Here is a 26,752-nt window from a genome sequence, read left to right as displayed (position 1 = left end):
TATAATCATTGTTGAACTGTCACGGCTCATGGCTTGCATGTATAGGTTATATTATGTTTAATTCCCTTCCTGTAAGAAACAATATCCAGAAGTACAGAGGGAAAACCATTCAGTGCAATTACTATTCTGATTTGGTATACAACCAGCATGCTTATTTCCTATACTTATTTCCATGTAGTCTTTATTTAATTAATATGATATCTTGACAGCTTTTTGACTTCATCCTCAAAATGATGCTTTAATGCTTTGATATTGTCTGTCTCTTCAGGGATGATTCTGTCCCAGAGGATAATATTTGGAGGGGTATCCTCTCTGTGATTTTCTTCTTTCTAATCATCAGTGTTCTAGCTTTTCCTAATGGTGAGTAAGGTTCATACTTCACTTTCTCACATGTAAATTTCTCTTTATTGTCACTATATTTATTTTGATTTTTTTTTAAGTACCCTTTTTAAATGCATTATTTTTTCTTTACTGCATTCCATTACTGTTAAGGAATGGCCTAAAATCATACTGAGTGGAGATATCTGTAAAATGCCAGTTATTTATAGCTTGTTTGTATCTAACAAGAAAGTCAGGCCTTCAAAATCGCAGTGTCTCTATTTGCAGGCTCACAGTTGTGGCTTAAATTGTGAAGTAATGATGATGTCTAGTGCTTTAAAACACACTGAAGAAGATTCCTTTAAAGCATTAATAAACAGAGGTGTTATTCTATAGAGATTCTTGGAGATACAATGCCTTACATAAATCACTGTACCAGAAGCCAGTGACATAGTTGGATACAGAGCCTAAATCTAAATGACATTGTGATGTAAAACTGCAGTTGCTCAATAGAAATTTATTTAACAARAGCTTTATTAACTGTATGGGAAGCAGAAAGTGTAAAAAGAGCAAAGCCTTTGTCATGCTTAAAATTCTGCAGATGRAAGGCTGCCTTCCCTATTTTATTTTTTTAATTTTTACTTATTGCAGTCAGCAATGAATATAATTTCTGAGTCAAGTTTATACCATGTCAAGATTTCCACTGTTCAGGAATAGATGAACATGAACTATACTTAGGGTAGATTTTTAGTTCTGAGTTGTGAAGTGTTTTTCTCACGTTTAAACTTCATAAATTGATAGTTTTTGCAAAATGCTCCCTGAAAAGCTGAATGTCAGAGAGAGAAGAATGAAATTCATGCTTAGGATGAAAGAGCAATCCACAATGTGTACTGAAAATATCAGCCACTTCTTAGTACCTAATATATGATTCATGTTTGGATTTTTTGCTTTCACCAGACTGTTATCTCCTCTGTTGTTTGCATTAATAAGAGGTTTTTTATTCTAATAAAGTCAGTTTATTTTCTGTCTATTTAACATGTTGATGATGATAAAGGGCACTGGTATCTTGCATCCTGTTAGATATGTGATATTCAATTTGGAAGTTTCAGGAGGCATGTTTGCTAACAGTTCACAGCCATCTGAAGGTTAAGCACAATGTTTGTTCGCCAGCACAGTGAAATTTGAATTTGATAACCTTATTTGGAGCAAGCTATGCTAGACTAAGCTGTGGTCTAGAAACCAGATGAAGAGATTTTCAGGTGACACTTGAGACATGGTGTCTGCTGAGAAAACACCATAGTACTGTGCTGTAGACAACTCCCATAGAAATAATTGAACATTTTGTCTACACCTTAGTGATTGCTGACACCCTCTTTCTCCTCCCAAATCTCCTGTTACCATTTTTTTGAACAGGTGAAGAAAGGCCCAAGAACCTTGGATGTGTTATAAAGTTTGATGGAGAACAGATCTGTGTTTATGTCAAATACTCTTCGTTTGAGCTAAATCTAAAAACTGATTCTGTGATTCTTGTCAACTGTCCTCTAATAGTGTTTTTTTTTTTTTTTTTTTTTTTTTTTAACTGTCCACAGGACCTTTTACCCGCCCTCATCCTGCATTATGGAGAATGGTTTTTGGTAAGCTTTAAATTGTATTTCTGTTTTGTTCTGTGCTTCTGCAGGATTGGCCTTTTTTTTTTCAGATGAACGGAATTGTCATGAAACATAACTGCACATCAAAACTTTGTGAATAACTAACTCTTCCTTACCACCTCCATAATTGATCACTCAATTATGACTTGATCATAATCTGTTCTTAATTAGATTTGGGAACRTCATTGGAGTTCCTCTCTGTCAGGATGCTATAATTTAAATTACCAGACAGGGAGCATTCATTCTGATACTGCTTTTTATTCCTATTTTGTATTTGTGCTTCCCAACTGCCATCACACCCTTCCTACTACTATCTATTCCCACCTCAAAAAGTTTTTTTTTTATTATTTTTTTTTTGTAGCTACTGCAGATATTTACTGACTTCTAACTAAGTCCAGTTTAACTGGATGCTGTTTTTCATTTTGTGTGAAAATACACTGTTGCTCCATTAAAGTGATTGTATAGCTAACATACATTTATATACTCTTAATGTGAATTTATTCATATTATTAATTTATCCTTTCAGCAAAGTTACTGTAAACATCATTTACGTTCATAGTTGGGAAAAATAATTCCATTAACTTCATAAATTACTGAGTGAAATGATACTCATTAAACATCAGAACTACATTGCAAAACCACAGGAAATGTTTTTTTCAAATAATTCAAGGCTCACAGAGTATAGGCCAGCCTCTAAGCATATTGTCAGAGAATCAGGCATGTTTGATTTAAAACCCGACTGGTTTCTTCTTAGAAGGACTGTGAATACTTCTCTTTTCCATCACCTTGTAAAGCTAAAAATAGCTAGCCTGCTAAAGTAGCTGGTTACTCATCTGTTGACATTGAGAGGATAGCGCTGATTAGCGAGTGCTCTTCTGAGGAGTCCTGCTGCTTGTGAAGTTTAGGAGATGGGTCCTGTTGCTGGTTTCAAGTTACGGTGACTAAGTTAAAAGGACCTTCTCAGTGCWGATAGGTTCAGAGCTGGACCCGCTGTGCTTTTGTAAAAAGACTGCACACCAAATCAAGAGCAAGATTTTCCCCTCTGTGATTTGCTTTCCTTCGGCGTGGCAGATATCTGCCGTGCTTGAAATCTCGGATCCGCGCAGTGGACGAAAGGCAGAAGTAGCCTGTGTCTTTCTTGGCAGGTTGTACTGCCTCTAGCAGCTTGTTATCTCTTTACCTGAAGTGATTTTAAGTTGCTCTGCAGAGGACAGTGTATACTTTCTGTACATGTCTGTGGACTTGAACAGAACTTGTTCTTTAGCATATGCTGAGGATTAATAATACTTTGATTCTGTTTACAGTGTATTAATTCCTCTTTAGAATTCTTATAGTCTTATTTTGAATGGCAGATAATAAGCTTATTCATGTTAACCTTTTGGCCTTCATGGCATTGCTGCAGGGCACAAAGTTTGAATGGTGGACTACATGGATTTGGTGTCAGTGTTTGTGGGCCACTCCCAAATATAGTCTTGGTTGAATCCCCTGAATTTCTAATATTAGACTTGCAATGGGGAGGAGAGAGAGTTGATCTGTGAACGTGCCAGTGATGTAAAAGTGTGCTCCCAATAGCAGCTTCATCTACCCACAGTTTCACACCTAGGACATTTACTTGCTTCTTATCAGTTTAGAAAATCCATATTCAGACATGGGGAGGAGAGAGGATATAGCCCCAAATGTATTAGTGTTACAGAACTTAAAATGATCTGAAAACATATCATCAACTGTTTCATCTTTAAAAGCTTCAGACAGCAGATTTTCCATTTCACAGAAGTAACTCCAGCATGCCACACTATTAAGTACATTTGTTACTATTCTTTTTCTCTCACATAGCTCAGAATTGCCAGGTGGGATTGTAAACCTGATCATTGCATTGAAATCTGCGTAAAGGCCTAGAGACCTGCCTTAGTGAGACTGACAGTATTTGAACAAGGGGATAGAGCCAGTAGAATTGTGGGGTCCTAATGTGTCTCCTACTGAAGAGCTTCCTGAGCTCTACCTTGTGCTACTCGTGTCTAAATTGTTTAGCTTTTTTTTTTTGTTTTGACTGGGTTCATACACTAAAACATATATAACATCATATGAAATAGGAAATGTAATACAAGGGCTGAATGCTTAAAGATTACCACCTGGCTTGTGTCTAAGCTTTTTGCATGTAGCCAGTCTATGTAGAAAGCTCATTTGTGAAAACTTGGCAGATACTGAGCTCCAGCTTGAAAGCAGCTTGGTGGACTCTTTGGGTTCCACGGAGTTTTGTCAGTGAACACGTTTCTGAAACTGAGTCTTTTTGCAGGTCTCAGTGTGCTCTATTTTCTGTTCCTGGTGTTTGTGCTCTTTCTTAACTTTGAGCAAGTAAAAGCGGTGATGTACTGGCTGGACCCTAATCTCCGATATGCCACAAGGGAAGCAGATATTATGGTATGTATCTTTGGCACTGTATTGCACATTTTGGCTGCTTTGCATGTGATTTACATGCGTGGGAATAGATAAATCTGAGTTTGTTTACGTGAGCAGGACGAGTTGGTGTTTGTACTCAATAGAGTCAACAAGCCTTTTGTATCAACTGCTATTTCTTTTCATTCAATGAGCGAGAAAATCAACTTTCTCTGTTCTTTCTAATGCAGGCTTTCAAATGGGTGTGCAGTAGGGAGCATGAGAAATATTTGAACTGGAATGAATTTTGGATTCCCTAAAATAGTAGATATGAACCTGGATATTGGAAATATATTTGTCATGGTAGTATCTAGACGAGGCCTGCATGATATGTGGCTCTCAGATCATTTTTTTTTAACTTGCCACAGTGCTGTTGTGAAAAAAAAAAAAMTTTGTTTTTGCCTTACCACTCTGAACTTGGCCTGTGACTGGCATGCTGCCAAGTAGGTAGAAGGCCAAAAACAGCAACTGCAGGGATATGCTGCTTTTCAGCCASCCAGCTAAGCAGTTGGTTCTGGTACTGCTGGGAAATTAGATCCACAAACTATGATCTTGAGTGGTATTGAAAGCCAGGCTTGCTCTTCTACCTGTTAAACAGCTTGCAAAGAGATTTCAGTGCAGAGAACTCCCTTCAGGTAAGGACCCTAACAAGGGGCAGAGCTGGCGAAGGGAGACATGGGAAGAGTATGTGAGGTATGTCTAGATGCAGGTAGAARAGGGTATAAAAAATTGAGCACAAGGCAGAGGATGACTACTGCAGGGGGAGACAAGAGTAGCCAGCTTTCTCTTTCAGCAAGTTACTGCCTACCGTGTGACCAGCATGCGTGCTTGTCCTTSGGTTTGGGTGTCTGCACACAACAGCCACTGTCAATCACATGTTGTATGGTGGGTGCTGTTTCCAGACTCCTGTCTCAAAGGTAAGGAAATACACTGGCCACCTCCTGCAAATAGCCATTTACTGCATGTGACAACTATTGCACAACACGTAATTATCAGTGGCTGCAAACTCCAGCCCTGTGGCATGTAAAAGAGAATGCAGATCTTTACAGTGCAGTTAGCTTGCATTAACTGATTGACAGTGAGAGCTATATGCAGATTGCTTATCTGGATGCTGCTTGTGTTGCACCTCAACTGATCAGTAGTACATGCTGTGCAACTGTATGACAGCACTGGGACTTCTGTTTTGCAGGAGGTGTATGGTGGTGAGGAGGAGTGTGCAACCCATTGCTAGGGGTAGAGTAATGGGAAAACACTGGAAAGATGAGGCAGTTCTGTTTCTTGTCAAATTTCTAGAAGGAATTTGAGCATGGGGGTTTGTGATGTGGCTGAGCAACAACAGGAGCTGGCATGAGGAGGAATTTGAATTGTTAAGTTAGTCTCGCCTGGTTCTCCTGACATTTAAGTTATCAATAAATAGATTGAAGTCAGGCGGGCAGGCTGGCACAGAAAGGCACTGTAGCATTCAGCAGAAACTTGCTCTGTACTTCTTCACAGTCCTGATAATACTGTCATTTAAGGTTGGAGTAAATTTTGTGTGGGAAAAGGCGCACAACAATGAAGGCTACACCTTACCATCTTGCATGGGGCTAGCAAAGTTGCTTGAGTATTAAAGGAAGTTAAACACGTTTCTATGTGTGTATGACTGGCAGAACTACAGTTGGAAAGAAGAGTTATGGGGGGAAAGCCGTCCTAAAAATAATGAAAGCAAAAAGGCAAGAGCCCCACAAAAGAAACTTTAGTTTTAGAGCAACTTTGTGTCCACTCTATATAGGAAGAATCTCAGATACTATGCTACTGCTAGGAGCCAGCACCTTCCATTGTACGTTCAGTGCTTCTCATCTGTTTCTTCAGCAAATGAAACACAGTGACTGTAAGACTGTGCATATAGATCGTGGTGCCTAAATGAGCCTAATATGCATATATGTATGAAACAAATGAAGCAGAAATGTGGAAGACAGCTCTAGTGTATGTGGATTTGTCCTCTACTCTGTGAAAGTGTACCTCATTCCAGAGCTCTGTGGGGAATAAAGTGAGTAAGTTTGGCAGTTTCAGACCTCTGGATACAGGCAGTAAAGCTGCAGTTTCGACATCCTTAAGATAAGTGATACATTTGTCTGTGAATGATCATCAGCACTGGCATATACAAGCAGCAGCACCATACTTTTACTTCAGAGAGCACCAACAGCAAGGGGTACTTCCAGTTTCATAGTGGGACTGACCTGCCTTAATAGGGAGTTTGGGAGATAGGAGAATTATTTGGGTGACGTTCTCCCTTCCTGCCATCCCTTTCTCAGCTTGATCATGGTTCATTTGTGCAGGATTAGCAATAGTTTTGACTTGAAAGAATCCTTTCAGCACTAAGCAGTGCTGTGTTGTCACCTGCAGGTGGCAATGTATATTTTAGGAGGGTGATGAGCAGAGCTTTTTAGAGTCAATTTACATTTGGGAATAATCTTGTTTAATCTGGGCCCAGTGACAATACAAAACTGCACTGATGCAACCTTCAGATGGAATACAGATTTTTTTTTTAATTGGGCAGTACTTTCTAGCACTTGCTGTATAATGTGATGAGAGAGCACATTTTTTGATATTAATGACTAGAATACTAATTAATATTCTTAAGGAATCTGCCACTCGTCTGTAATAGAACAGTTGCAGATTCATTTTGATTTTTACTTCAGCCATGTGACCAAACCTTCAGATTAYGATTGTGGTCTGTGAAGTTGCTTTGTTGAAAAAAAATAAGACAAAAAGGATACTCAGATGTACATTGATATGAATAACATATATGGCTTTGTCTCAGACAGACTGATGAGGATTTGCCACTGATGAGTACATCTGACCACCAGACAGCATAAAAATGAGGAAAGGTAGCTATTTCAAGTCACAACCATGCACACACACAAGACAAAACTATTTTCTAGAGTATTATTGTTTGCTGTTTTTTAAAAAAATTATTTGTTTTAGTGCTCCTCCTATTCTTTGGCCACATAAGTTATATGTGCTCCTCCAGGTTCCAAGATCTGTGCTACCTCCTCTCATGTTAGAGCTGTATTATAATGACACTTGATACTGTTGGTTTCCTTGGTCAGAAGGAAAAGGAAGGGCAGTAATACATATCTTATTATCTTTATAATTTCAGGTTTGTTGCACTAGATAGAAGTTTCACTGTTCTAGTGTTTCTGAAGTTACTGGTTCATTGAGGCTTTTTGTCTTTTTTTCGTGTTTGTTTTTATCATTAACAGGAGTATGCTGTGAACTGCCATGTTATCACCTGGGAGAGAATCCTCAGCCACTTTGATATATTTGCTTTTGGGCATTTCTGGGGCTGGGCCATGAAGGCTTTGCTGATCCGCAGCTATGGGTTATGTTGGACTATTAGCATCACCTGGGAGCTCACTGAGGTAGGCCACCCACTTTTCTCCAGTATATGAAAATGTATGAGACTTGACTTGTTCTGCAAGGAAGTGTGAAAATTACTAGAAGGATGACTTGATAGTTCTCAGTACAGATTTATGTTTTAAGCCTATAAACCAGATGCAGAGTAATTGGTGCAGTTGCATTAGTGAAGAGCAGCCACCCAGGATTTGGATGAGTTGTGCAGGTGATGACTTACTAATACTTGAAGTAGGAGGGAAATCTAATTTGGTCCATTGGTGCCATCTATACTTTATTTTTCTGTTGTTAYGGGGCTCAGTACTCGTGTTTCAGATTTACTGGTATCCTCTGGTTAGTGAAATCTTTTCCCTTTATTGCSTTGCAATACCTGTGATCTACTACCTGCCCTCAATACAACAGCATTTAAATATTTTGTAGAGTGGTAATCATGCGTGTACTATACCACGAAATGGGATGGGGGGAAGGGAGGTGGGATCCTTGAGGAAAACATGAGGAGCCATGAGGAGAAGACCATATGAAATGACAAGACATCATGCAGTATGTTGTTTTGGGTCTTGAGGCCAAGTGCATAGCCATGTTCTCTTGTTAAATCATGCACAACAAGCCCAGTTGACACAAAAATGGGGTTTTACTAGACCCAGATCTGAGCTAGTTCACACGCAGTGCAGACTGATCCCCAACACCATGGTTTGGAGGACCACTACCTTATTTTTAGTAGGAGTTCTCCCAAGCACATGCTTAAGTCAGTTGACTATTGGCACTTTAAAATCCTCTTTCAGCTAAATAACTACTGATATTTATTTTAGTTTAGCTAGTTGACTTTGCTCAGACTGCAGATCTGTATTGCTAGATCTGTTGTTCATGCTATTCTACAGTTACACAGTTTAGACCAGAAAAAAAAGTCAAATTTTATCAGTTTTTGGGACAGCATATTCTAACATGTCAGTCTTCGATTACTAAGTATAGATGTAATCACCTGAATTATATTGTTAAAATCTCAGTTTTCTATGAAGTTCTCTATCTTGAGGATGCTTGGCCCATCTGTCAAGGAATTTATAATTCAAAAAACGTAAATAAAGATCTAATTGTCTAAAATTAAACTGCTGGGTTTGAAAATATTGGTGCCACTAGCTCATTTTCAAAGTATGTTTTTATTCTGTGACATTCAAGGATGATCTCTTTTTTTCTAGGCCTTTCTGAAATTGTTCAGTTAAAAATTGGTATTCCACAAATACCTATCCATAAAGTACAAGAACTTTGCTAGCTATTGTACTCATTTTTCCCTCAAGAAAACATGTTTAAATTTGGATATATTTCACACGCACCCTTATCATTCAGTAGATCGTTGCATGACCATTGTCTTCTATTTGACGCCRCGTGGGTTGTCTAGTATTCCCTGTTGAAAGACAGATTACCAGAATACACAATGTGTTGGGTAAGGTTCAACATATAGAAGGCTTATCACTGCTCAGATGTATTTTTTTTTAAATGAATTAGTTGATTCAGGAGAGTCATTAGAAACCTAGAGAAGTTACCAGGGCAATTACACAGGGATTTAGGCCTGCATCTCCTATTAACGTTAATGGGTTTCAGCTGGCTCCTCATTCTGAAATGAGACACTTGACTCCGTTCCATACTATCAGATTAAAGTTGGGATGCAGGAAGACCTTGCTCTCTTGTTTTGAGAACAGTGAACACCTTAGAGATGGTCTGGTTAACACTTGTGCTCTGTTTTTTTGCTGCCTTATTAGTGGTAACTTGTGATGTCTATGGTTGGACTATTGTAGATTGAGGTTCATAGCCTAATGTCCCTTTCACGTTAGATCTACCCTGTGATGGAAACCATTTGTAGCAGGATGAAGTATATAGCATGGATCCTGAAAAGAAATTAAAATTTTCCTTTCTACAGGTTGAAATTTACATAGCCTTGATCAAGAAAAACAAACTGTTTTGATATGCTTCTGCTTTTGCAAGGGTTTTCAAGGGAAATGTCATTGCCAGTATCAGTCACTGTAGTTTGTCGTAAATCAACTATGGTTTGCTCTTGCTTTATACCAAAAACATTCTTCTTTTTCCTTTCCCTGCATTTGAATTTTTGGGATATTATATTCATACATTTATCAACAAAAAGATACTGTTATAAAACCCTGCTAGTAATCTTTCACAGACGCAAGTCTGTTTTTATTTGTAAACACACATATGTGCACGTGTGTGCACAAATATATTACATGACAAAATTGGAAATGTGTTTTGGGGAGGTAAAAATTTTATCTAGTATGTGGTGTGTTTTGTTAAACAGCCCCTTGAGGGCTGCTTAACATACAGCCCTCTTGATTTCCAGTACACAGCTAACTTTTTAATCTCTGGTTTGGGAATTGATATGTTATGTTCCACCCCTCCCCCACCTTCTTCTTATGGAATAGAGAAGACAAATATTTTATTTTAAAGGAGGATGAAAGGAGCTGAATCTATTTCTGGAATTTTAACTCTGGCCATCTGGGCAGTCATCCTCCTCACTCTATCAAAAACATAAGCTCACCACTTTGTAAATACCTTTAATTGATTTACTGATTCCTCAACTAAGGTGATGATTAAGTTCAGAAAGGAACAGATTGCTTCAAAAATAAATTTGTATACTTTCCAGAAGAAATCTTTAAGGGGCTGAATACGTGAAGGTAGATCCAAATGGTGGAAACTCTTCAATATGTTGTTGGTTTGCTTCTGGCCTGTTTTTCAGCATCTTCATCTTAAAAGCATCTTCACAGTTAGTGCTTATGAGGGACATTTGGTAAGGAAAGGAGAGTGGCATGTCCTCTTTTTAAGCCACTCTGGATCATAGATAGCAGGAAAGCAAAGCTTSTGTTGTCTGAAATGCTGATGACTTCTTAGTCTTTTTAGATTTAGATTAGTCTTTTTAAATTCCCTTAAAATGGTGAATGAAAAAGAGTTTTGAAATGTACATTAAATTAGAACAAGTCTTAAGTCTTGAATTCCAATGTGTTTTAGTATTGACTGTTGTTAAATGTGAATACATTCCACTTACCTCATCTTGTTGCTGGTTTAGAAAACAAACTTCAGACTAATTTGCAATAAATAATAAAATAAAATGAAAAGCACCAAACGTTGTCATTCCTCCAAAAACTGCAGCTATTTTGGTCCTCTTAGATGCTAAAAGCTGCACTAAATCCTTATATGCCACATAGTGGCAGTAGGGAACAGTGAGGAGGATACTTCTCAAGTCCTGCATGGTCCTAACCGAAGCATTGTGAAGTCAGTGGAAGGAGTCTGTCACATTTGTTGTTGTTGTTCATGTCCACAAAGTGTGAAATTTACTAAAAAAAAACGTAATTTTTAAATGTGTTCTTAAAAAGTAACTTTATATGAATTCTGTATATATTGTGCTGATCCTCACCCAGAATCTTTTTGCTGTTTTTTTGTAGCTCTTCTTCATGCATCTTTTGCCTAATTTTGCTGAATGCTGGTGGGATCAAGTCATTTTGGACATCCTGCTYTGTAATGGAGGTGGCATCTGGTTGGGCATGGTAGTTTGTCGTTTCTTGGAGATGAGGACCTATCACTGGGCAAGCTTCAAGTAGGTCTGAATTAAAGCTTGATAAGCATAATGTTTAATGTTATAATACTAAATTCAGTTTCTTGGGAAATAAACCGTTTTTTTGCCTATGTAAAATGTATGTGTGGTAGAAATAGTGGGCAATCTGTATGTGCTAATGGYGTTGTATGTTTACTTTAAATCTTAAAATCCCATCTCATCGTGATGCTACTGGATAGCACATATTCCTAAATATGATTATGTATATATAATTTTTCTTTGTGATCTGAGTTACAAGCATTGAYGCCAAATGAAAGTACAAAGTAGTAAAGCTATTTGCATTTTCAGTGAATTATTTTATACAAGTGAAACTTTCAAGTAGACAGTGAACCAACCTAATTTAATTGTTGTCTCATTATACAGCATTTTAAACTCTTGGCTTGGGTTCAGCTTGATGAGACATTAGTGTGGCAATCTGTCATTGCAAAAGAGGAATCAGACTGATTGTACCTGTGTTGTAAAGTACCTTATTCCATTGCCAGCTCTCTAAAATAAACGGAGCAATTGCAAAATAAAGTACCATTTGCTGTTGTAAAGGGCAACAGATTGTGGCCTAGAAAGTTTTCATTCTTAGCTCTTCCGGTTATGGCTGCTTCTGTCATTTTTTGTGCCTCTTCCCCCCACTAGATGGTAAGCATTTTATCTGCTCATTACCAGTGGCAAAGGTGAAACAGGATCAAGGGCAAGGAGTTGCCAAAGTATATTGCCTTAAGTTAATACCAGAGATGAAAAAGGAGCTTAAACCTTGACTTCCAAGTCTGCACCTTGTATGAGCTTCTGTGCTGCTTCCTTCCTTTACTGACAAGTTTACTTATTGCTCCGAGCCATCCAGCCTTTAGTCTCAATTCAGTTTTCCCATATCTCAATTCAAGAGGAGTGATGAGCACTAAAGAGTTGATGCTCCTTCTGTTTTTAGAGTTCACTGAAAATTGAGAGAGATGCTGTAATATCTGTGGCAGTATTAGTCTTTGCTATCTCTATGGAAGTTTTTTTCCTTATGTTGTCTTTTAAATGCATATGTAAACTCTTTGGCCCTTTTATATAAAGAGTATCTGCACAGAATGGAAAGCTTTTGTCTGTGCCTTTTCCTTGCCTTTTTTTTTTCCTGTTGAATGAATATGGTTCTTAAAGATTAGAAGATGGATGGGAGGCATCCCTCTAACCTTCCACTACTAAAATAAAACAAAAGACAAATATTAGAAGTACGAAATCTGAATCCCCCCCCCCGCTTTTTTTCCCCCCCCAGAATGGCCAATGAAATAGCAGGCTGAAAATTGATTTTTATCCCTCTTATGCCTCCTTTGGAGGAGAAAACTCTGAATTTTCCTTAAAATTCCCTGTCCTTTGGCTGCTGTCACTCATTTCAGTTAATGTTATCTAAAGCAAGCATTGTAACATACTCTGTCAGATGAAAAGCCATTCATATTCCCTTTCCAAGGGGAATTTAAACAGTGGGGAATTAACAGTGCTATCACATCTAGGCAAAAGATTCAGATGAATCCAATATCAGAATAGCAAAGATTGGGAATGCTGTAAATACTGCATGTTCAAGCCTGAGTAGGCAACCTGGTACACACTTCATGAATAACGAATCTGACAGATCCATAGAGGATTGGTGTCAGTGAGCTCTGAAATGAGGAATCCTTTAGATAAGAGCAATGGCAACATCGACTAGGGAGTAAAAATATCCTTCAGATTCTCCAAGAGATTTGAAGAATTGCAGTCCTTACTACTTTTTCTTTCATGAAAAGAACAGTAGATATGTTTTGTTTTTAGTTACTGACTCAAGATATGCGTAATGCATCTTGAAATGCCTAGTAGATTATGCTTCTGGATCTGTCAAGATTTTTACTGTACAGGGAAAAATTGTTCTAAAACCTTGGTAACACAGGTATAGCCTTTTTTCCCTTGCATCTTCCTTGTTTTCACCCCAGGCATTCTCTTTTTCTAGGGACATTCACACAACCACAGGGAAAATCAAAAGAGCWGTATTACAGTTCACCCCAGCCAGCTGGACCTATGTTCGCTGGTTTGACCCGAAGTCTTCATTTCAAAGAGTGGCTGGAGTCTACCTTTTCATGATCATCTGGCAGGTAGGAAATAAGTTCTGTGAAATCAAAGCTGCCATCAGCTCAGTTACTTACTGGCAGTGTTTGGCTAGAAGATACTCTAATGCAATGTATGTGTGTCATTGAAATGCACAATTAAATGAATTGATAATACAAAACTAGTCAGGGCATTGTTCACATGAGTTACATGATAGTTCAGGAGTGTAATTACAGAATCTCTGGAAAAAAAAAATGTTGCAGATTGCTATACTGGCCATGAGATTATTCTTTGCAACTGATACAGTTTTTGAAACTGCCAGACAGGTTTTTCTTCCATTGACTATTGGATGGATCACTGATACTGAGAATTCTGACCTTGGTCCAGTGAGACTCCAGTAATACATCCCAACTGCTTATGTGCTTAGTCATGCAAATGCTAAAAGACTTCACTAAAAACATTTTTTTTTCAATTTACTGAGTTTAGTTTTTAAAAGGAGAAACAGAAGGGTTTGAATTTTATGGATATGATCTCTTCTGCTCCTTATCAAATTTGCCTTAGTTATTCACATCTGATTTAAGATGTAAAAGTTTTGAATTAGTATCTTGCCTCTTAATAAGCTTCTGGAAATAGACCAAATACTTTGTAGAGGTGCCTAGGGGAGATAAACAATTTTGCTTTATCAGTATATTCCTAGAGTAGGAATTTTAGGCTCTTGAAAAGCTCAGCCCAACCAGCAGTGCTGCAGTAGAGCATACATTGTTGTTGTTAGGTAGATACTATATTAACTTAACATGTTTTCTATAGTAATTCTGTAAGAATCATATCAGTGGAACACAAATGTCCACAGCACAAAATATAACCTTATTACCTGATGTTTTCTTTTTAGCTGACTGAGTTGAATACGTTCTTTTTGAAACACATCTTTGTGTTCCAAGCAAGCCACCCTTTAAGCTGGGGGAGAATTCTCTTCATAGGAATTATCACAGCACCCACTGTAAGGTAATTTTGTTTCCATGGTGTTCTTTCTTACATTTGGAGTACTTTGACTTTTAGGCACCCAAGAACTTCATATAGTTTAGCACATTTCAAGAAATTTATGCTTTTGTTGCCATACCCATAGTGAAACAACCATTACTTTTCAATAAAGCTTTTTTTCCTGCCCAGTATATTAATAAGGTAAAATTTGTATAAAATTCTGTTTTTATAGGTATATAGAACCTGTCTGTTCGTCATCTGTTTGTATAGCATCTGCCCGTATTTTGCATTAGCTGAATATATCATCCGTGAGGATTGCTTGCAAAAATACATGTTTACGATTGAACGCTTGCAAAAGTCCAGATGAGGGAAAGTAGAGTTGTTTTTTTTTTTTACTTGAGATCGTTACTTCTGCTTGTCTGTAAGAAATACTATGGTGTTATAAGAAAAGGTAGAACATTACTTTATTCTGAGTAGCAGAAAAGCATATAATGTGTGATGAAGACAGAAGGACCAGATGGACTGCTTAAGACTGCAAGCTTGTTAGCATTTATTAAAACAACCAATTGTCTTGTTCTTCCTTTCTCTTACGGTTGACTAAAGTTAAATTGTACTAAAGCTTATGTTATATTTTTACCAGCAAAGTTCAGTATACAGTAATGGAAACATTAATGTGCTGTTAGTTATGCATTGGTAGAGTCCTCTTAAATTTCTTTTCTGTGTTGTGGCTGAAGGTAGACAGAATGAATGCAATTCTGAAATTAAAGAGCCAAGGAAGCTCCTATTCAAGAGTAAAGTGACCTTACTTTGGACAACGAAACAGCAGTCTTGTGTTGCTTTATTCCCAAAATTCAGCATCTTTTATAGCTGTTTGGTTTCTTGAGTTATGGGCAGTGATATCACATTGTTAGCTGAATCACCTTAAACATTCTGAAAGCTTCTGTATAGAAGAGCTTTTAAGCATTGTTGTGGTACTTCACAACCTGTGGAAATCTCTGTCCTTAAACCAGCATTGTTTTGTTGGATTAGTAACACTTGTAGTTCCCATATATCAGTTGAAATCGGAGAGACAGAGGCTGAAAAGGAACTTCTGTTTCTCATCCGTGGGATTCCTCTCACTAGACTCAAAACATTTTGGAGTGTAAAGAACACCAGAATGGTATCCAGACAAATTCCAAAATAAGGCATGTATTCTGCTCTGGTCTTGAGAGGATAAAGTGTCAGTGATTAGAGCACTTGCCCAGGATGTGGGAAACCCAGATTCAGTTTCTTCTAAGATTCAAACTCACATATCAAGAAAATGCAGTTACTGGATTAAAAGACAAACTGCAGAAGAAGCGAGGAATTTTCTAAATCTTTTGAAGCTGTTGTACTTTCTCTAAAAGAGATGATAATCTGTCCTACTAGAACTGAAGTTATCTGGTAGACCTTCAGCATGTTTGTATGTGATTTCAACTATCAGCATTTTATTTTCAGTATAGATCCATTTGCAACATAAGTATTCTAAATGTAATATTTTGGGAACTTAAAACTTCATTAAAGAATTTCTTGTGTTTTCCTTTGCAGGCAGTACTATGCCTACCTCACAGATACGCAGTGCAAGAGGGTAGGAACTCAGTGCTGGGTGTTTGGGTAAGTGTTCTTGTGTACAAACCTGAAGCTCTTCTGCAAATACTGTGTCGCGTGCACGAACAGGATTTGCATGAAGCCAGTTCCTGTATGTGGTTGCTTTTAATATAAAGAATGGTATGGACAGATTTTTCTGCAAATTCAGAGGAAAGGAAAATCCTAAATTTGGAGGTAGAACATGAGAAGTGATGGTAGGAGTAAGGAGAAGAAAAGAAGGAAAAACTAGAAACTGCTGGATAAAGCTAGACTTCTTCAGAGAAGTATTGGCCTTGCTACCCATATTCTCAAGTCATCTGAGAAGGGAAAAGCTTTTGCAACTACCCCTTACCTGTTGTTAGGTTATTGCTTACCTGGCTATCAGGGTAGGCACTGCTATTAGAGGACTCTCAACAAAAGACGCTGAAACTAACCACAGATACAAACTATTCCTGTTCTATTCTCAAAGAGAGAAGCAGTATGAATAGTGGTTACTTTGCAGTCTCTTTCAACAGGGCTCTCAGAGGAGAGGTTTAAATGAAGAGACTGCAAGATTTTATCTGGTAAAGACTTCCTTGACTAAAATATGCTGTTCTCAAAACCAGAAGCATATGCTGTTGTCGTATGTTAAAGCTTCTTGTAAATGAGCAATATAGCAGAGTCCATTTTGATTTATGGCTGGAAAGCTTACAGTGGGCAAACGTAGATGATGTTAAATCTTAATAAACTGTGTGTGTGTGTTTGTGTATAAATATTCTATTTAAGAAGCTTATTTCTGATAGGCATGATTTTGTATTTACAGAGCTGTTTTAATTTGATTTTCAAGTTTAATGTATTTCTCATCTCCAGAATGGCTTGAACCATTTTCACGTTTAACAGAAGAAGCTATTACTGTCTTAAATTAGAATAGCACTTCAGTGAGCCATAAAATGCTCAAATCTAATTTAAAGATAGTGCTTTAAAGATAGTGCAAACTGTCTTTCATCTTTACTGTTAGTCTCAGGGATGTTGCCATGTTTTAGGAACAGTGCTGAACAGGAAGGCTTATTTCCAGGTGCACCACACTACCTTAAACAGCACCCCTTTCTCAACAGTTAATAGAGATGAGAGCAGTGTGTCCTGCAATGTAATTCAAGGGATTTCTAACTTGTTTTAAATGTACTCTGGAGAACATGGCACATGTCTCCTTGGGTTTGGCTGGACTTAAATATTCACCTCTTTCACTGACATATCACCTTCTGGGATGGATCTATTACCGTCTTCAAGTTGTGATCATAACATGTAATGGACATACAAAAGGTAGTAACTCTTTGTTCTTATTTAGTTTTGCTGGTGTTTGGTAGGAGTTAAGAATATTTTCTGTAAGCCTAAACCTCCTTACCTAGGGAGGAACCTTCCCTCCCTAACCTTGTCCCCGAAGAGTCAAAAGAGTGCATTATGATTCCTAAAGAGAGACTCTATCATGCATAATCCTTAAAGACACACTGGCCATTTTTATGATCATTGCAGAGTAACCTATCTTTAAGGATTTTAGCACAGAAGATGGCTAATTAGTCACAAAGTTTATATGACAACTTAAAGTACAATTAGACCAAATAACCTTATTCTGTGCATAAATTACAGATCAATTACGTTAGTATTTTAGAGAAGTGCACTTAAATGCAAATATTTCACTGAAGTTTGTTTTGAAGTGATTAAGGGATTAAGATGTTCATATGAAAAAGGAACATTTCTCAACTATAGATGATAATTTTAGAGTCTTATAAAAGACACCTTTTAAGTAACTTCATAATTTTGGAGTGAGAGTTTAAGTTCTGCACTATCAAGAAAGATAAACTTTTTTTGTTTCATCTCAGAGAAAGAATGTAGAACTACTCTTTTGCAAAATGAGGGGAAATATGATTCCGAGCGTTTACCATCTGGCTATGGAAAATTGTTATGGGTTACAGCAACCATCATCATTGATACAAAGCTCTCACTGAACACATTAGTRTATTATATGTCAGTTAATAGATATTCAAATATCTTTTTATGATTGTATAACAACAACTGCAATAGAATATTGATCTACTGTATGATCTGATGGTGGGAAGTGAGCATGGAGTAAGTAATTTCCTTGATACTGCTTGTTTCTGTAATCTGCTAGGAAAAAACAGAGGTAAGCTAGGAGTTCTAGCTGATCATGGGAAAATAGCACTCTTCCAGTAATTTAATTACCCTGAATAGTTAATTTATGAAGCCGTTAAAAGCAAGCGTATATAATATTATTTCCCCAAACACCACTGATACGGAAACTTACTCAAATCATGAAACACTTAAAGGCACACATTGCATTTGAAACAACCTAATCATGGGAATAATTAAAATCAAAGCTTTTCATTAATATTAAACTCTATACTCTGCAGCTTCCATATATACACTATAATATAGCTCTCAACAGATAGATAATAAATGACTTAAGGCCTGAATATAACCAGTGCAGCAGTTCTGCTGGAAACTGCAGTATTTTCATTAAGACAAAGCCTTTCAGAGGGGTTGCCTGCAAGGATTTTGAAAGACCTATTTTGTTGAATAAAAATTTTGTGTATTTAGTTCTCTGGCATAGGAATCTAAAGCAATGTGGAGATTCCTGTCAACCTTCAGTAGAACACTAATACCTTTCACTGTTGGCATTCTTCTGTCTTGCGATTTACTGTTTCTTTAATTGTATATACCTCTCCTTTTGAACAGTGAGAAGCCCAAGTGTTCTTGACAAAAATAGAAGGAAGATTGTATAAATGCATAAATACAAACAGCTGTATAATTTTTTGAGCCACTCTGTTGAAGCAATAAACAAAACAATAGGCTATTTCCAAGTGTATCATATCCATGTATGTTTGTTTCTTGGAAGTGGTCTTTTTGTACTGTGCTTTAGTTTAACTGTTTGTTTTCCTCATCAGCTAGATCAGTAAAAATAGTATAAAACCAAGAAAGGAAAATAACTGGTGACCCTACAGAGTACTGCAGCTGTCAAGTCTTTATTAATATACAACTCAGTAATTTGAAGTATTGGTCAATTAGGTATTACTTTCACATTTTTAAAGTGTTTTTCTGTAGTCCCCTCTGGATCCATTTGCACTGCTCTATTTTTGATTTGTAGTATGAAAGGGTTTTCATGAGGGAAAAGTTGGGCAAGAAGCACTTGAAAGAATAATTTAAAATGTCTTTTGAAAAGCTTTACAACACAGAAAGGTGGTTCTAACTTTCAGCCTTGGTAACTTCAAGCTCTAGCAAATATTAGACGGTAGAAGTCAGCATTTCACATGTATAAATTTCTTTAAAATTTCCGGGTAGTCCTAACCTTTTTAATAAGAGGCTTTAAAATTATTCTTCTGAATTCTCATTTGCAAGGAAATAAGATGGTAAAACAAGTAGAACTTAATAATTCCATTCTTCTTCAATAATCCGCTTTTAAGGAGGATTATGCTATTATAAATTTGTAACCCTGGAGGTCTGTGTGGTCTGTGCTGATTTATCTGTTTTAATTTAAAATATGCCCCATAGCTTTTATCCTAGATAAACACACAGGAAACTGAGATTCAGAAGTTGTCTTTCATTGCATATTGGGCCATCARCCTTGTACTTCAGAGCCATTAAAAGAGCAGACTACCAGGGCAGCTGTGTTGAGTAATTCCAGTTCTCTGTTCAGTGAGGACAAAGTTTGCTTACCAGATTGGAAGCTGGCATTTTTGAGAGTTCACTGGTCCTCCCTGAGGCCCCACTGAGCATGCTGCAATTCGTATTAAATAGCACAAAAATAGCTGCAGTGTATTACTTGCTTTGGGACCATCTATACCATACTAGTGGTTGTCACATGTACTTTTTTTTTTTATACCTCTTCCACCAAGAGAGAGCTGAGGCTTGTCTGCTAAGCAGTAGAGCTACTTTAGGCAGTTCCCTGGTTGTGGAGAGTGCTGGTAGGGAATGTGTCCTCCAGTGTCTAGCTGGGGAGACCCGGAAACTTGCACTGGTGGCAAGTGCACAGATTTGCAGGGGAGTGTACATGTGTGTGTTACGTACAACTTTGAAGTCAATTAAGTTCAAGTTAAGTAGTTTTCTTTATAATTCGCTTCAGCTTGAGAAGAGTCAGTGTTCTACACTTCTGCTGCACCAGTAAGTAACATTGTACGAGAGTTTATGTTAAAAATATGTAATGTTATATCCAGGACCTATACAGACTGAATATATCCATGGCAGGAGATGGAAGCTTTGGATTTGTAACTTTCCATTCCACTTGAAGATGTGGACATGTTTGTCCATATCTTTGAGCCTGCAAAGATGCAAGTATTTGGTGGTATCAGAGAGATGCCACTGATATCAACAGATATATTTATCTGGTGATATCAAAGAGCTGGAGATACTTGTTTTGATTCTTATAATGCCAGATAAGAAAGTAAGTACTGCAATTTTCTTTTCAAATTTCAAAAATCCTCTGTTCTTGTAGGGCCAGCCTGGGTTTTACAAGTAAACCAGATCACATGTGTGGGATCTCAGAGATCTGGGATGCCATTTCACATTAATTTTCTTTCTTAATTCTATCTAATGTGACCAGAGTAGCTACCATCAAAAGGCCTATGTAGTAAATATGTAAATATATGTAGTAAAAAAAGTTGGTTATATCTGACTGAAAATTTTCAAATCAGTTTTTTAGTTGACCCAACAGGGAGTCGATTGGTTGCTCAGCATGGAAATGAGATTTAAACCTCATGAGGGCTGAAGCRTAGTAGTAGGTGAAAACAGAAACCTTTTGCTGTTGCACATGCACTCCTGCTTCTTCCCTGGACAAGTAGAGGCTCGTAGAGTTATGGACTGCCAGTTGATTGCTTTTTGTATGCAGTTTATGCTGAAGTGTAAAAAGAAAAATAAATTTCCCAAGGAATTTCACTTAGTGCTTCATTAGAGAGTAGTGCTTGTTTAGAGCTGACAGTGTGGAATTTGACTTGTGCATGTGTGCTTTACATCTGTAGTGTTTGTAACCTTTCTTTTTTTCCTCTCCTTCCTTTACCCACAGGGTTATTGCTTTCCTTGAAGCTATTGTGTGCATAAAATTTGGACAAGATCTTTTTTCCAAAACACAAATACTGTATGTTGTGTTTTGGCTTCTTTGTGTGGTAAGTGAGATTTTTTCATGTGAAACGTAAAGTGCAGCAAAAGAGTTGAAAGGTTCTAAATGACTTGGAACGATGACAGCAGGGGACCGTTGTGGGGGAATGCTGGTAAAGATGCACGTCCTAGGAAAAGCAAATGTGAGATCATTTAAAACAGCTTTGAAGTAACTAGAATAACTTTATTTTCTCCTCTCTTTACATCGCTGAATATACCGGTGCTTTGGAAGGTAGCAATGAAACAAATGCTGCTTACAGAGCTTTTATCTTTATGAAAGAAAATACCAGTTCAATTGAGGATAACTTTGGAGATGCTTCCAGTAACTCTGGTTTCTTTCCAGTTGGTGCTAATGAGTAGCACTAATAAGTAATGTATGTTGTTTCACACTGATGTCTTAAAATTGCATAAACAACCTTGTTTTATCAGGCAAATTATTCTTGCTCAGCCTGCAGCTTTCTGTACTTCAGTGTGATTACTGCAAATGTAGCATGAAATGCCCATTTCGTAACAGTAAATGTATGTTTGTTTTGCCAGACATGTAACTGATACCAAACACATTTTTAATGGTCAGTGAAAAATAAGGCATTTACAGTGGGTTGACAAATAAATATTTCTCTCTTCTAGCTAGGTAGACAGTTTGAACAGGGAGTTGGAATTTATTGTTCCATGATTTAGCATTGTGATTTTATTCCTAAAACTTCAGAGAAGAAAAAATATTGAATTGCTTCTCAGATCAGAGCCCGACAAAACTAAATATGTACTCGAGCATGACGCATGGGGCAGGGGGAAGGAGAATTTTTTTTTTCTTCCTTACAGCCTGGTGTTCCTGATAACCTGGTTACCAAGTGCTTTTATAGGTGACTAGTGTACACTGGCGTGGGGGTGGGGGAAAAGGGAGGGCAAAAAAACATACAGGATCCACTGTCAGTATGATGTGAGTGGTTTGTATGTATTCTCACACTCCTGATGAGATCTGGTCTGCATGCCCCAAGGTGGCACTGTGTATACGTACCCTGAACCTGGAGCACAGGTCTGTCTCATCCTGATAAAGGTGCAGACAGAAACAAGACAGAAACAAAGCACGAAAGTCCCCGAATGCTGAATCTTCAGAGACTCAAATGACCTTGAATGAGCAAAGAATTTGTAAAATGTTTTACAGACTTTTTTTATTTTCCTTCTCCCTTGTTTAGGCCTTTACAACTTTCCTGTGTTTATATGGTATGGTTTGGTATGCAGAATACTACGGCCACCGAGAAAAGGTACTTTATTAGGAAGCCTGTTTTTGTTTTATGTAGGAGATTAACTACAAAGCTTCTACGTGTTTAAATTCTTTACCAAAGCTGGTGTACACGGGGAGAGGGGGATGGTCCAGAGTCCAGCTGAATTCAGTGGAAAGAACTGTGAATTCAGCAGGCATTGGACAGATCCCAAATTACGCTGTGGCTTCTAAAGAATGCTGTCTTCTTAGTTACTCAAAATGGGGCTGTAATTTTAGCAAAGCATTCAGAGATGAATAGTTAGCTAATGTCCCCATTGTATAGGTGGAACACTAGAAGAATATTAAAAACACTTGGTTACACAACAGATCACATGGCAAATTATGTGTTCTTGTTGTGTCATTGATGTTGTAGCTCTTAACCAGGAAGGAAAGAGACTTAAGTATTGGCTGAGTGTTTCATTAGGACTTCTGCCATAGTTTAAATTTCCAAGTCTAATAACAAACTTTATCTGGGCAGGAGAAGCGTTGATCACAAGAACCAGCATCTTAATGATGTGTGTCCCTCTTGGTTTTTGCAGACCTTGTCAGAAAGTGAAGACAGCCCATACAGTCCAGATGCTTCCTGGCTTCATTCTAAATTCAGCAGAGGTATTGGCACCTTTACATGTACATTCTCAAAGTGATAATATTGGAATTAAGGATCAGCACTAAGAAATGAGGTTTGAGAAACTTACTGTGGAGACACCTTGTTTTACTTAAAAATCCCTGGAGCAGCTGCAGAGATAAACAATCTATAAAGCTATCTGTTTTTACTGCATTTTTTTCTCCTGACTCTTCAAAATGTATTTATTTTTTTAATGAAGGAACTTCATTTTCTGCTGCTATTCCAGACCATTCTTGCAGAGTGAAGCGATTGCGTATGGCATAACAGTTCTCAACAGATTTTCTCCCTGAATATTGTGTGCTTGATTTTTAAGTAAACATTTGAATGTGAAGTATGCTTTTGTTCCTGCCTGTTAAGGAACAGTCAACAATGTGCCCTGCAACTTACATTCTTACTGACACTTACCCAGCAGCACAGTGCTGATGATCATAAACAGCTTCCTCTGCCCTAAGCAACGGCAGCCCACTTTTCTGACTTCTGCTCCTTACGGTGGAGGTCGTTTAAGTTGTTTGCCTCCTCCTTTTACCTCCTCAGTGTGGACTTGCCTATTGGAAGAAAACAAGAAACTACCTCTGTCAGAGCTTATGCTCCAGATGTATTTGTATCGTTTAAAAGTATTTCCAATTTATTATATGCTTGAAAAGCACCTACACGGCAGAGTTCTTTGTATTTCATATGTGAATTTTCTAGATGCTGCTGTTGATTTATTCTCTGTTTAATAAGATAGTAGATTTTTATATTTTGGAGAAAATAAGCTTTCATTCAAAGTATTTTTTTTTTCCAGATTTGATAGGTCAGGCAAATCTACCCAAGGAAATTTTTGTTCTCTGATTTTTATCTGCTGCCTCATTACTTGCAAGCTTCAGTTTCTTTCGTGTTTTACTCTTGAACGCTTGTTTCATCCCCCATTTTCTCTCTTTGCTTTCTCAAAATTAAATGTGGGGTACGATACGAAAAATTGAAAGCAAGAAATGTACTCATATAAGAAACTCCAGCATCTGTGACCGCACTTTCACAGTTCTTAATTTCCGATAGTAGTGCCTGTCAGTAATAAGTTTGGAGATTTACATTATTGATGGCACTTAAAAACAGAGGATGTTTCCCTGTTATATTCTGCTCTGGAAAACTTCTGATATTTTCTGGAAAAAAAGAATTTTACAAAATCTTAAGAATTGCCTTTTTAATTAGACCACTAGATGGAGTACAAGTATCAACCAATTCGTATTAGCCTGAGATAATTCCTACTGTAGAGGTCGTGGCTCAAGAAAACCTTACTGTCTTTAAATCAAGAGCTTGGGAATGTCAAATGTATTTATGTCAAAAAACTATTTATTTCTCAGCAGGCGCTGACAATAGTCCACCAAAACATTCAGTCAATAATGAAAGCCATTCATCTAGAAGGAGGAATCGTCACTCCAAATCAAAAGTAACCAATGGGATTGGTAAGAAATAAGAATAGTCTCTGAAGAAGTCCTGCAGCGTGACTAGAGATGGCAGAGGAAATTGGACCTGACTCTGAATTTCCAAGTGGGAGACTGATTTTAAATGTAAAATTTAGAAAAGGAGCTGTTGAAGAAAGCAACCAGCTTTCCATCAGTGAACAGGGCCTCGTGTCTTTCAAGGTGGAGCCACCAGTGTATTGCAAATCATTGCCTGCTGTCATGTGCCATTCACTGAATTAAATCTAATTTCTTCAGCGTGTGGCAGCAAAAGCTAATGAAGAGTCAGCTGGAAAGAAAAAGTTTGTTATAGCAGGTACACACTGTTTTATGTTCAGGGGTTTGTAAGAGTTTTTAATATCTTAGTTGAGGACATAAACACAAAGGTTAGTAAACTGAAAAGCAGTTGGCATGGTTGGTTGGATTTTTTTTTAATTTTATTGTGTTTTTGTTTAGTTGTTATATAGAAAAGTATGCGATCTTTTGACTTAAAAACACCTCTGCCCTTCTTTCTCAGCCTGGCAACTAAACTTTTCCATTCAACAGTTAGTAAGTAGGTAAAAATTCCATACTTGCATGCAGCTGCTTACTTTTATTTAAAGGCTCTTTCAATCTGGTGACAGGGTTTTAYTAGCTAAGAAGCGGGTCCATGTTTCTCACAAAGGATGCTGATTGATCTTCAAAAACAGTTCTTTTGTTCTGTATTTTCCTTCTGCTTGATTGTTACATATTCTATTTCTTTACTTTCCAACAGGTTTTCATACAGATATATTTTTTAGAGTTTAAAGAGGGCTGTACCCCTTGCCCTCAGGGACAGATGTCCTGTCATTTAGTTGGGTTTTTTTTTGTTGTTTTACTGAGGTATGTGTTGCATCTTGAAGTGCGGGTTACCAGCTGTGTCATTCTTTCAGCTGTGTTGCATTTTATGCGAAGTTCCTCTCCACTCTCCTTTGATTTGCCTCTGCCTCAGCTGGAATGAAGAAATCCCAATGCCTTTGATTTTTAGAAACTGCTTTGAAGGCTCTGATACCCTACTAAGCCTGATGAGGAGCAGTTTTTCACTGAAATTAAGTTGCTTAAATTCCTAAACTCCTGTAAACAAATTTGTGAAGACTTGTCGTGTTCAGTGCTTAAGAGATAGCATATTACTGTGATATACCATGTTGTTTTGGTATTTCCTAACATGCAATCAGGTAACTGACAATGAAGTGACTTCCTTGTGTAGATTTTTTGGGAAATGTACTAATTCTGACCTCTAGCAAAGTGGATAATTCTCCAGGAGTGAACGTAGTGATTAAGTCAAAGGTAAATATGCAAGAGCAATCAGTTTTTGTATTAGTTATCAAAACACTTTTGTGCCAACTAGATTTTTGGGATTCATGGGGTTCAGAGAGGTAGGTTAAGCACAGATAAATAATATCCATTAGTCACTTGTTTTCATAATAAACTGGGATTTCCTTTTTCTATTAATAATGTTACTGTGATTTGCCATAGACTATGTACTAAAAATAATGCAGCAGAGACTTTATACAAATGTATGACACTGTAAATAGAAAAATGTAGCCCATGTAATCCATAAAATTCATATGTGCCACAGATTATCAGCATTTTCAATGCACTTAACTGTGTTGCTACTGAACTCCTCAGAGGCCCTCTGTTTCCCATCCCCCCTTTCAATCAAACACACTGTGTACAACTTCAGAACTAACTTATAGTGGAAGCTGCTATATCATTGTTGCTAAAGTGACATGAAATGTTACATGAGAAAAATGGTAGGAACATTTTCAGACTTTCCTACGAATGTTCTACTTCCATTCATATTAGCAGTTCCTTTGTTTTGTCTTTGTGGTGTTCTATGTATTGATGAATGTATTTGTAGCTTTCTTTGGATATTCAAACTTAATATTTTTTTATTGTCTTGGTTAATTGTAAACTTTCTATTGATTCGATACCAAAGCAAGAGATTGGAAGTTAAAAGGTTTAGATATTTTAAGTATTGTTGTTTTTTAAGGTGAGAGCCTGTTTTGTACTGCAAAGTATATATGCACTGTTTGTGTATACAAAGCTTACCTGTGCAAGCAGGTGCTGTCCTTGCCTATGAAAAGTGGGAGCAAGCTCACATTTTGTAAATGCAGGACTAGTGCTCGCACTGCTGAATCAAACCCTAAAAATATTAAAAAGGAAAATATGGAAAGGAAAAGTGTCTTGTTGGAAGTTGACTTCTGAATGCTATTACAACAGCACAGA

The 26,752-nt window shown here is 37.4% G+C and overlaps 1 protein-coding gene across 1 annotated transcript; it reads left to right on the top strand.

The window, feature by feature from the left end:
* Positions 1 to 312: 312 nt before the first annotated feature.
* On the top strand, positions 313 to 26,705 carry PTDSS1 (phosphatidylserine synthase 1). The gene is made up of 12 exons (XM_085303301.1): positions 313 to 360; positions 1,908 to 1,952; positions 4,261 to 4,385; positions 7,646 to 7,804; positions 11,240 to 11,391; positions 13,361 to 13,502; positions 14,345 to 14,457; positions 16,000 to 16,065; positions 21,089 to 21,188; positions 22,374 to 22,442; positions 22,981 to 23,050; positions 24,410 to 26,705. Exons 2-12 carry the CDS (start codon positions 1,943 to 1,945, stop codon positions 24,517 to 24,519), a joined length of 1,116 nt encoding a protein of 371 aa, XP_085159427.1. The 5' UTR covers positions 313 to 360; positions 1,908 to 1,942; the 3' UTR covers positions 24,520 to 26,705.
* The last annotated feature ends 47 nt before the right edge of the window (positions 26,706 to 26,752 follow it).

Source organism: Rhea americana, unplaced genomic scaffold, assembly GCF_003343005.1.
Source record: "Rhea americana isolate MKP2758 unplaced genomic scaffold, rheAme1 scaffold_0, whole genome shotgun sequence".
Taxonomy (NCBI): Eukaryota; Metazoa; Chordata; class Aves; order Rheiformes; family Rheidae; genus Rhea; species Rhea americana.
Note: the sequence above shows the minus strand (reverse complement) of the source record. Positions and strands in the feature narration are given on the sequence as shown.